This window comes from Andrographis paniculata, unplaced genomic scaffold, assembly GCF_009805555.1.
Source record: "Andrographis paniculata isolate CXL003 unplaced genomic scaffold, ASM980555v1 Contig65END, whole genome shotgun sequence".
Lineage (NCBI taxonomy): Eukaryota > Viridiplantae > Streptophyta > Magnoliopsida > Lamiales > Acanthaceae > Andrographis > Andrographis paniculata.
This window is the reverse complement of record NW_026137601.1, coordinates 787,220-799,912: the sequence shown is the minus strand read 5'-3', so window position 1 is coordinate 799,912 and position 12,693 is coordinate 787,220. Positions and strand designations below refer to the sequence as shown.

The 12,693-nt window shown below is 30.9% G+C and overlaps 1 protein-coding gene and 1 long non-coding RNA gene across 2 annotated transcripts; one reads left to right on the top strand and one right to left on the bottom strand.

The window, feature by feature from the left end:
• The first annotated feature begins 7,579 nt into the window (after positions 1–7,579).
• Positions 7,580–8,788, top strand: LOC127262684 (bZIP transcription factor 44-like). The gene has a single exon (XM_051291485.1). It carries the CDS (start codon positions 8,088–8,090, stop codon positions 8,547–8,549), a length of 462 nt encoding a protein of 153 aa, XP_051147442.1. The 5' UTR covers positions 7,580–8,087; the 3' UTR covers positions 8,550–8,788.
• Positions 8,789–9,432: 644 nt separating this feature from the next.
• LOC127262040 (uncharacterized) lies at positions 9,433–12,087 on the bottom strand. Its single transcript, XR_007841054.1, has 3 exons — positions 11,853–12,087; positions 11,148–11,332; positions 9,433–9,693 (listed from the first exon to the last, which is right to left on the bottom strand). It is a non-coding gene; the product is annotated as an uncharacterized LOC127262040 (long non-coding RNA).
• Positions 12,088–12,693: the final 606 nt, after the last annotated feature.

Sequence of the window (12,693 nt, the reverse complement as noted above, 5' to 3'; positions counted from 1 at the left end):
ATTTTTCCTCTGATAAAACATTTCATCGATATTATTTTGATATAAAAAACTGAAAATATCTGAACTCAACTAAAATCTTCAAAAATAAAAATAAATAAATTTATAAATAAAACTCAATGTTAGTTGTTACATAGGCCCAATTTGCTGTCTTGCAAAAGTATGGATTCATTTGGGCCTAGTCCGTTCATCTTTAAAAAACATTCCAAAATAAATTGAATCTGTAACATGTAGGAATATTAATTAATTTATATTATAAGATAAAATATATTTCTTCGGTCCACTAAAAATACTCTATTTGGGTCCGAGACAGAATTTTAAAAAAATAAATATTTTATTGAAAAAATTATTGGTATATTTTTTGAAATTTAGTTAAAAATGAAAGTAAAAAAAAATAAAATAATGTAATAAAATTAGTCATATTTTTTTAAAATAAATGTTAAATGTATGACAATAATTACGACTTTACCGAGAAGAAAATTGAGAATAAATTTAAAAAATAGTTCTGATCCTCTGCCTTAGGCAAATTTAGCAAAGCCTTTCTTTTATCTTTTCTTTTATTTATTTAAACAAAAAAATAATCATATTAATAAATAAAGTCATCTCAGGCACTAACCCACTTTTTTTTTCTTAAATTTTATTTTCTTGATTGTTAAGAAAATTTCATTTCAAGAAATAGGTCTTGTCATTGCAATAATACAGTTCAGTTTCGTTATTGGTTCAATCATTTATTATATTTTTTTTTTTTAAAAAAAAACCTTATTTTGTATATAGTTTTTTTAAGTATAAGTTTATAGTCTTTCACTCTTATTTATCTCATAAGTAAATATATATATATATATATAAATTTACATACATTCAAAAAATTCAAAGACTTTATAAAACTATAGGTTGGGATATAAAGTCTGATTATATCCTAAAATCTAGTGATATGATTTAGATATATAATTTGGATATTATTGGCATAAGCTTAACTATAAATATCAATGTATTTTCACTTTAATATGTATCTGCGTAGTTTATAATAAAATTCCTGGTTGAGCCCCTAGACGTAGATCATTCATGATCGAACTGGATTACCAAATTCTTGTATTCAGTCTTTGTTATTTCATCTTGATTTCCTGAGAATTTTCGTAACAAAAGGTATAAGAGCCTGGTTTGTTTGTAAGATGAACTGGGAGGCATTGTATATTGATTGTGGTTGTGGAAATCCCTTGTGACCTGCGGAGGTGTCTTATGTCGAAAGTCTCCTAACGGTGTTGGGTCGGTTCCGACTGTAGGTCAGACAGCGTGTCCCTTTGTGATAGGTGGTGCAAGATAGGCAGGGAAGGATAAGGGTTTCGGCAAACGCAGCGAAGAAGATATCAGATATGTGCTCTCATATGAAGTGAGCTTGGGTTTATTTGTGGGAAGTCAAGATTGGTGATCGTCATGTTGTCAAGGTATTCGATATTATGAACTTCGGTTTCTGAAATATGCAAATAGAAGATTACATGTATGGTAAAGATCTAACCGCGGTATTGAAGGAGAAATCCGAAGGCATGGATGAAGCCAAATACAAAAAGATCAACAAGAAGACGATGAGTGCGGTTCGACTAACCCTTTGTGAGAATGTCTCGACTGAATTTAGATTTGAGACAAAAGGAAATGGTGAAGATCAAGAATGGTCAAAGTTGAAGCCGAAAAATAAGGACAATGAAGATGCGAGTCATGTGGTATGTTGGAACTGCAATGGGCACTTGAAACGAGAGTGCGGGGCGTCGGAGAAGGATTAGGGTTCGGCAAATACAGCGGAAGAGATATCTGATGTGCTGATTTTGAGCGTCAGCAATCCAATTGAGTCATGGATCTTGGTCTCAGGAGCGTCATTCCACTCATGCAGTGATTCGGGAATCATAGAATTCTATACCACAAGTAATTTTGGTGTTGTCTATCTTGTGAGACATTGAAAATTGTAGGTAAATGAATTATTCGAATCAGAACATCGAATGGTGGGGAATGGAGATTGAATGACGTGAGCCATGTTTTGGGTTTGAAACGAAATTTGATTTCCGTTGAACAATTGGATAAGGCAGGTTACTCAACAGTTTTTTGAACCTAAGTCGTGGAAGATAACCTAAAAATCCATTGTGGTGCCCTAAAGGAGAAGAGATGGAACTCTCTACATGACGAAAACCATGCAAGACGGAATCACTTCCGTGGCCATAAATAATGACAAAAATTTATGGCATTCTCGTCTCGGACACATGAGCGAGAAGGGGATAGGGAAGCTCACGTCAAATGAAAGATTGTCATGTCTAAAGTCTGTCAATATTAGAGTACGCGAGAACTGTATCTTTGGGAAGCAACAAAATATGGCGTTCTCAAAGGGTATGAGAGACCTGGAAAATGAAAAGTTGGAGGTGGTTCATACGGACCTACGGAACCAACTTTTGTATCGACCTTTGAAGGCTCACAATACTACCCCGTGGTCATTGACGACGTTACAAGAGAGGTATGAATATATTTTCTTAAGTGTAATTATGATGCTTTTGATAGCTTTAGGAGGTGGAAAGCACATGCAGTGGGAATAGTCAGCCGATTTATGAGCAATCGTGAAAGACATTCTAAGGTGGTGACCTTAGATGAATTGAGGTTGTGTTCAACCTCAAGTGGCCTCGATGAGTGAAGAAGGAGGCTTGGCGCCGTCGTTGCCGATGAAGTAAAATGTTAAAGTGGAAAATGCAATCAGACTTCAAGTGGGAGATTGTTGGGATATGAAGCTTGATTATATCCTAAAATCTAGTGATATAATTTAGATATTACATCATATATTTAGATATATGGTTTGGATATTATTGGCATAAGCTTAGACTATAAATATCCATGTATACTTTAACATGTGCGTGTGTGCTTTAGAGTAAAGTTTCTGACTTGACAGCGCCCCAAACGTAAATCATTCGTGATCGAACTGGATTACCAAATTCTTGTGTTTTTTTTTTGTCTTTGATCGTCTTATTTTGATTTACTGGAATTTCCGTAACACTAGTTTATATTGATTGTATGTATATACAGAATTGTATGATTCTTTTATTAAAAAGAGTATTTATATTAAATATATTGCATTAAGGTATAATTTAAAATACTTAGTATGTATTTTAGAATTGATTTAAAACAAACATATCACACCATATTTTAAATTTTATTTAAATAGTACTCCATTTAATTTTAAATTTTCAAATAAAAATAACTCAAATAGAAAATAAATAAATGAATTTGAGATGATAATTAAATGCAGTGATGATGACTTTTTATAGTGTGCCAAGTACATTGAATCTATAGACTTTTGTTTTTGTTCCCCATAAAATAATAGTAACACAAAAAATTAATAATAAAAACACAAAATTGGTCAATTAAAGACATCCTTGTTTATAGCCTACCACAATGTTTTACGTTTTTGTTAAAAGTACAAAAATGGAACAAATTTTCTTATAAATTAAATAATTTCTACGTGGATAAAAACGTGTTTAATTAATTATATTTATAAAAGCAACATACAATATTTAATCATATATTAATACGAGATTATCCAAATTTTTGAGTGAACTTCTACTATATACTAAAGTGAAGTCATTGTTATTTCAATTTAAGTGGCTATGTGACAATATAAAATTAGCACTAAATACAACAATGTAAAAATGAAATAAATATATCTTTTAAATGTTTATGTAGATAAATGTAGAATGAAATATAGCTAGCTCATGGGTTCAAACCCCCGACGCTTTACCGGTCACACATGGTTCACCTAGTGTGACTTTTCCGTCGGGCTTGGTTTGCAGGGTATTGAGTTCGACCGGAAGTTTACCCAGTACGCACTTTCAGGTAGCGACTGCTGGTTCTCACATCATAAAAATATATATATATATATATATATAGCTCAATTGAAAAAACAAGACAAAATTAAACATAATTGGACACTAATTTAATTTGAATGATTGTCATAATTTAAATAGTCCTTCAAACGCGCCACTAATTTATTTAATTAATTAATTGAAAATGACAAGAAATCCTCCATTAGCAATTTATTGCCGATCATCAAAGTAATCAACGCATGTTTATAATTTCACTATTTGTAGTCACGTGGCGGCTTATGCGATTTAAATAATAAATAATGAATAATAATTAATAATACCTTGTCATGAATATAATAGTTAGTATATATATTTATATTTTAATGGAAATTTTTCTTGTCTAATTGTATTAATTGGGATTGTATTCTACTGTCAATTCCACCTTTAATTTTAAATTTATTTTTAGTGGTAGGTAAATGGTCTCTTTTTCATATTAGAAATTACGCTTTGATTAAAAATTGTGGAAAAAAAAAAATATTAATATATTGAGCAGACTAGTTTATGTGGATTTAGGTTTTGTATATATATATTTTTTTCTTTTTTTCAACTTAATATTATTATTATCGACTCAATTTTTAATAACAAAATTATTATTGAAATTAAATCCAAAACTAAACAAATAAAACCTTGTATTCCATGTACTGTGTTTCTTTTATTTGAATTTATATAAGTAAAAATTTAAGTATTTGTACAAAAAAAAAAACACCTAAAATAATTGTGCTTGAGGGTCATTATCTGTCTTTTTTTTTTTTTTTTTTTTTTTTTTTTTTTTTTTATAGCAGCTTCTAGAATAACTGCATGTTGGAGTTTATTGATGTAAAATATACGGTTCCTTTAAATATAAGTTCTGACATTTGTTTTAGTAGTAAAAAACTAGATATTTATTTAATATTTTATTATTAAATAATTGACTTACGATCTTTTTTTTATTATTATTATTTTTAAGATCAGTATTAATTAATAATACTAAAATTTCAAAAATATTTAGTATACAGAGCGATAATTATTAGATTGGGCACCTAATAATAACCTTAGATTTGGTGGACATTAATGAAGAAATTCGGGTTTATGGAGGGGGCCACGATGGATGACGTGCCCGACACGTGTCACATCGTACACCGTTGAGTAGAACGTATGGAATAACAATAAAAAAATGATGGATCCAATTAAAAAGAAATAAAAATAAAATGAAGGACTATAAATTGCAGTACAGTCATCATGTTACCTTAAAAAGAGTTAAAAGCCAAGACAGCCACCGCCACGCCGTGTAATTACAAATCTAACCTCTGGCCGCGGGAATCTCCTTGTCCCCTCGTGCATTTTTATTATTTATTTATTTATACTCCTTTCCGTCCTTGTTATTTTTTATTTTTGCTTGTTTCAAAATAATGTTATTATTTTATAATTTAGTAATTGTACTACATACTTAACATAATAAATACCCTTCTAATTTACACTATATTACACAAATATCATTACATTTATATTACATAATATTAATAGGGATATTTTCGTCTTTTTTTCACTACAATCAATTATAATACTAATATTAAAAAATATATGTGTAAAAAGTAAATGACAATTTTGCACCGGACGGAATGAGTATTATTTTATAAATTTGGATGTTAGGAGGTATTTCGAGTTAGCTTTACTAGTTAGAATATATAAATGGTTGCCTATATAGCTATAGAGGTTTTATAAAAATAATGGTTAAAATATACTCTTTCTCTGTCCTAAATAATGTGTAATATTTGCTTTTGGCACGAGTTTTTGAATTATGTGAAGGGATAAAATGTGGGGTAGAGATTAAGTATAATTAATTATTTTCTATTTTGAAAATATTGCAGGTGTTTGAGACATACCAAAAAAAAATAATGCAGGGTATTTAGAACGGATGAAATATTATTTAATATAAAATAAATATTTATTGCATTCCAAATTAAATGTGCTTGAAAAACATAAGTCAGTAGATTGTGATTATTTTTATTTTTATTTTTAAAAAGCTTTGCTTCTAAATTATATTAAAATTATTTTACAAAATCTCAAAAATTAAACTGAATTAATTATCAAAATATTTGCTTTATATATATGATCTAATTATAGTCTAAATTAATCAGGACTAACTAAATATTTAAATAATAAAGGGTGTCTTTGTTTCGGAAAATTTTCCCAAACTTCACCTTCATTCAATTTTTTTTTTCTCCAAAAATATCAAATCAAACACCTATTTTTTATCTTTTACATTATACTAAAAATTAATTTTATATGCAAAACACTACATCAATACCTATTTATATCACATTATATAATATTCACATTCAAAATTTTTACTATTCAAATCTCAATCTAAAATCTAAAATTCAAACCCCGAAACAAACACACCCTAAATATCTTAAAATATCTATAATGCAGTAAATATTATAGCGGAACCTTAATTTTTTTATTTATCTTTTATTGTTTTTACAAAACCTTCATTTACACAAGTGGAGGGGCATTTACGTCAATTAACAAAAACTGGGCCCAGGCCCAACTAAATAAATAACTACGGCCCACCTAACTCGGGGGGTCCGTATCCGTCCAGGTTCAACGACGTCGTTTAGCCACCTCTTTGTTTAAGTGGTTGAAATTGACACGACGACGGCGACACACCTTCAGTGTCGTATGCTGACATTTTGGTCATATCTGGACAGTAAATTTTATTATTTTATTATTTTTAAATTTTCATTTCATAAATAAAGTCGAGTACTAATTAATATTTTCCGCTACACATAATTTACTTATATTTTTTATTTTTATATATTTCACATATATTTTAATTAACTTTTAAAATTTAAATTTTATAATTTTTTTAATTTTAATTAAATTATTTAATTATTTTAATTTTAATTTATAATTATTTTTACTATTTTCTCTGTTCTAATAAAATAATTTTATTTATTATTTTTTTCTGTTTCAAAATAATAGTCTTATTTATCCTTACTCTTTCATTATTATTACATGATTGTCACTACTTTTTATACTAATACACTCACAAAAACAAAAATATTTTTTACTATACTTTTTATCTACTATCAATATTTTCTAAATATCGTGCGAAGATAATCAAAATTATAATTTCGGGAGTAATTAAAAAAAATAAAAGTAGAAGTTCCTGGTTAATTTTACTGCAACTGCATCTTCATGTTGGTTCCCAGCTGTACTGTACAGTAATTTGCAAACTGTGGCGGATACTTCCACCTCCCAACCCACATGTCCCATCACCTATTTCTCTACCCCACACAGCTACTTTAATTAAAATAAATTCAAATAAATAAAAAATCCCATTTTATTATTACTCGTTCCACCTACCGTGTCAGCTAGCTAGAACATTTTATTTTAAAAGGAATATAATTAGTAAATAATTAAAAATATATTAGTAAAAATAATTATATTATAATATAAATAATTATAAATTAAAATTAAAATAATTAATTAATTTAATTAAAAAACTTTTAAAAATAAAATTAAAAAATTTAACATGAGATTAAAGTGTATAAAAATAATATAATATATGAGACGGACAGAAATATAAATATGATATGTTGGACGGAAGGAAGGAGTATTTTTTTTAAGAAAAAAGAAAAAGTAAATTAAAGATATTTTGATTTATTTCCCTGATTCTTGAGCAGCTTTTTGGGTCTATAAAATCAGTAGCAAATCTTCAATTTTACTTCCCCTTCCTCTTCTTCTTCTTCTTCTTCTTCTCCATCCAATTCTTGAAAATAATTAATTAATTAATTGTTATTTTTCTTTAATTCTGTATATTTTTTGATGATTGCTGTTGTTGTTGGGCAATCTAGCTAAGCTTAGCTTGATGTTCGAAATCGAAAGATTATTGTTGTTGTTGATTTTTGAGATTCATGTCTGCAATTCTGAGTGAACTTTTGGTCTCAGGGTTTATGATAAATTCGACATACAGGCGCAGGACCCATTTAGTTCAATCCTTCTCTGTCGTCTTTCTCTACTGGTTTTATTACATTTCATAATTCTTCACTTTCCCTCTTTTCTCCATACTAATAATACATATCTCTATATCTACAGTTTTTATAGTTATACATATATATAAGTAATTTGAGAAAAATCCATCTGGGTCCTGCTGCTAATAGAATATTATAGTAATTAATTTGTGTTGTAATAAAATTTTAAAAATAAATTAATTGGATGGATTCGTCGTCTTCACATTCGTCGGGGCTTCAGAACTCCGGCTCGGAAGAAGATCTGCAGCTGATAATGGAGCAGAGGAAGAGGAAGAGAATGATCTCGAACAGGGAGTCGGCTCGGCGGAGCCGGCTAAGGAAGCAGAAGCATCTCGACGGCTTGATGGCTCAAGTGGCTCACATCAGGAAGGAGAATCAGCAGATTCTTACAACGGTTAATCTTACCAAGCAGCAGTATGTCGCTATACAGTCTGAAAACGACATCCTTAGAGCTCAGCTGGCTGAGCTGACCCAGCGGCTCAACTCCTTGAACGAAATCGTTAGCTGCCTCAGCGCCGGATTTGAGGACTGCGAGCCGGCGGCTTATGGGATGACGATGATGATGCCCAGCGCCTGGAATTGTTTCAGCCAGCTGCCGAGCATTGTGGCGGCGGCTTCAGCCGACGCCGCTGGGTTCCTGTATTGAAGATAATGGGGGAATATTATTATTATTATTATTATTATTATTATTATTATTATTATAGATGCCAATTTTTGAATAAATATTAATTATTAGTATTAATTATCAGACTAAATATTAGTAGTAATATTGTAAAAGGGGAATTTATATGATGAAATAAAAATAGGTAAATTAGGGTTCGTCAAGAACTTGGATGATTGTACTATGGTTTCCCCATACATTATGTAATTATTGTTCTTCTATTAGTGGTGCTCAAATCATTACCATTATTGTTATAGAATTGTATATTTACTTACATTTCAGCACAAAGATTTATCAAATGGGTTTTTTTTTTTTTTTTTTTTTTTTTTGTAATATTCGAAGAATAATAAAAACTATGAAATACAAATAAACTTTTGCAGTAATATTAAAAAAAATAATAATAATAAGCGTACATCTTGATATATTATTTTAAATAAAAAAGAAATACTATTTAATATCATAACTTCAGTTGAATTATTATTGTTATTATTATTATCTTCAAAAAAATGGCAAAATCAGTTGTGCATGTGACAAAATTATTAGAAAAGCAATCCAAAAAACAGCTTAACACAACCCAGTGAAGAACTTGAACCAAATTTTGTCTAAAACACACAAAATTATTTCCAAAAATCACATCCATAAATTAATTTATATGCAGACAAGATTATCACATCCAATAATTCAGACAAAGAAAGACACAACCCGGAAAAAACATGACACCAAAAAGGTGCTGCAGCATAGTATCCCAATCCGATCATAGGGCAACATTTAGAGGCTCATTTCACTTTATTTATAATACATTTTTAATAAAAAAATTTTAAAAAAAATTAAAATACATTATTTCATCTAACAAAATAACACAATCAAACCACAATTCTAACCAAAATACAAAACAAAATTTCTAAGTAAACAAACATGTGGATATTAATATATGATGTGGAAGTTGACAATCACCAACCAACCATTTTCGACTAGATGTAGTTGTCATGTAAGAAAGGCATATGCTTGCCTTTCCTTAACCACTTTCTCATGTCGAAAAAGGGCCAAGAAGAACATGGAAAATTGATCGATATCTCCACATACAAACAGGGGATGGATTTCTTTACAACCCCATGATCTTGTGTTGTCCCTGTTTCAAGAAATACGATACAAACTAAAATTATTCAATATGCTTCAAGATAAAGTTTTCGAATTATTCAGTCGAATTTAATGAGTTTATAAATTAGCCACTTTCTCCACAACAAAAATTCCTTCAATTCAAATGCCAGTTTGCATAAACTCTCACTAAGGTCTAAAGAAATCAAACTTCAAACACTATTGATAACTCTAATGAAAAAGATCAAAAGTATCAGAAAAAAAAAACAAACTTTCATTAAACAAAAGCACTTGAATCGTGCTCTTTTGATTTATTCTATTCTCATCATTGACTTTCATCATATTCAAACCAATTAAATATGGACAGGCAGCCATAAACAATGTACTTTCAGATCACTTTATTCACATTAAGAAAGAATGGAGATGGTGAAATGCCCCTAATGGTGCCTTTTCTTTCTCAAATATCTTACAGAAAATGAAAACAATACAAGCACAAGACATACTTAAATGACTAATGATATTATGACAGCATATGGCCCCGCAACCGCTCTTCCAATAATTCACATGAGCGCAATAGAAAATGCCATCTTCCATAAGTTCGATAACAACTGGCAAGTAAAAAAAGTCGAAAAATGTCCTCCCATTATAACTATAGTATGGGATTTTCTTAAAAATCTATTCACTTGTCTCTCCTTTTCTCTTCCTTTTTCTACTATTGTTCCTTTCTAAACAGCATATTTAAACCACAGAGAGCTAATGAGAAAGGAGTAAAGGAATGTGGAGGTAATCATAAAGCCTAGCATTCAGCAAAAGTTTTTACTTGGTGAAAACTACAGCACATATAATTTGATCCATAACATTTTGGAATAATTGTTCGAATTATAAAGAACTTATGTTAAGCTCCTATATGCATAAAAATTTAGAAAAGAATCACATATAAATAATAAAAGCAGGATCACATAAACGAATGTTTTTTCATCACTCATTTAGAAGATTCTGCAAGAAAGACAAAGACTAAGGCAATGGTCAGACGTTTAAGCTAAACTGTCGAAGAATAATACACTGAAAATTTGGCTTCAATAGTATGGCCTTTACATTCCAATACAGGTATCGAATATGCTTTTAATTTCATCGCATAATATATTATTGCAAGATATCTATCTAACTTCAGTATAATGCAAGTTGCAATGGAAATAAGGGAATATTAACAGAAACCTTTCGGCGTATCTCGGTGTAATGGGAGAATAAGGTTCTGTTCTTTCTTAGCCACAAATTTTCCTTACCACTACTACTACACAATGGTATAAGATAGAAAGATAAAAAACAGTAGGGCCATAAAACAACACTTCAAATGGAACATTACCAATTATAGATAAGTTGCCATTTTATCGATACTCCATTGTTGAATGAAACCAAGCAAGCTTACTAACTGGTGCAGGAAAGCAGAACTTGAAATAACAATAACACTGTGTAAAAGTTAGTCCCCACCTTTATGCATCTGAGGCGCACAATATCGCACACCGCCGTGTTTGTAGTGCAATCTGAGCTGTATCTGATGCAGATCACCCCCACACTCTACTGATTAGATGTTTGAATGAACAAGTTGCTGTTTCGACTGAACTACCAGCAGCTAAAAGTAGCGAAAATCAACACCCAACCGCGCTTTTCACCATCTAATTACAGCACCAAACTCAACATTACAGTAAACTTTTAACACCAAAATGGAGGTTGATGATCCATTTAGTTTAGTTTACGCTTTTACGTAATTTACATACACAGTTAGTACACTAGCCATTGAAGTGATTCAGTCACTGATTGCAGAAAGAATGATAATAATAACAATACATAACAAGCATTCTGGAAGCTTTACTGCCAAGATTTATGTATTAAGTAAAACTCCATTAACGTTGTGTTGCATTCAGACTAGCAACAGAGGAGAGAACTTTGTTAGAAAATCAATTCCCTATCTGTCACTGAAAAACATGCATTGTTAAACCAACAACCTTCGCATCATGATGTACAGTGAGATGTTCACATATAATTTATACTGATTGACTTCAACAGCCATAGAAAAGTGTCTCCTAAAAAGTGAGCAAACAGTCTACATTGAACTGATTTGTGTAGTGCGGAATTTGAATTTGAATCGGAATCCTCAGTTCCAATTTCACCAAGAAACTGTTAGAAATTACAAACCTTCAGCCATCATCATACGGCAGACGAGACAAAGTGTCCAGATCCCACCAGGGCCAGCACTAATCGCGACATCAAATCAATCGAAACAGCGCGCGGTAAATCCATTTGTATTTGTTGCAGCCTGAGACTTTCACCGCGCTCGGCAGTGATTGTTTCCACGGAAATTGAGGCCCAAAACAATTGCAACTTGATGAACTCTTGAATCAAAGCCCTAGAAATTTCAGCTCCTTCCCCTCTTAAGAAGTCCAGTAGCATTTCGTCAAGCCCAACATCCGGCCCGTGTTGGCCTGGGTCGGGCCGACCTGGTTGTAACATTTTTACAGTAGCATTGAGAAGATCATTCACCATCGTTCTTGTTTTGATTGCAGGATCGGACCTTTTCGTCTGGATTTTCGAACGTAAACAAGATGGGTTTCCAGCGATGCATGCCGGGTGCCTGTGTTCGCATAAATCAAGGTTCTCTCATCGACTAAGTTTATTCATAACCTGAAAATTGCATTTATTATACCCTACCATCTATCATTAGTTTATTACCCACAAGCAAATGCCCTAATCACGAGAGAAGTATGCAATCTTTAGCAGCTCAAGATGGCCTATGTGTAGAAGTTTGGAGCTTTACAATCCATCCCTTCTTCATTCACTTTCAAACGAAATTTAATCATGTTCTTGATTACTGTTCAGTGATTGCATTTTCTTCGGTATGGGGAACAAGACAGTGATTACAATGGCTGAAGAAATCTCTGCAAAATATTTGAAATACAAGGATTAACAATATGCATTCCATGAATTTCTATAACCAATTCCATTCTACATATTATTCTGCCATTTATTCTTGACTCTC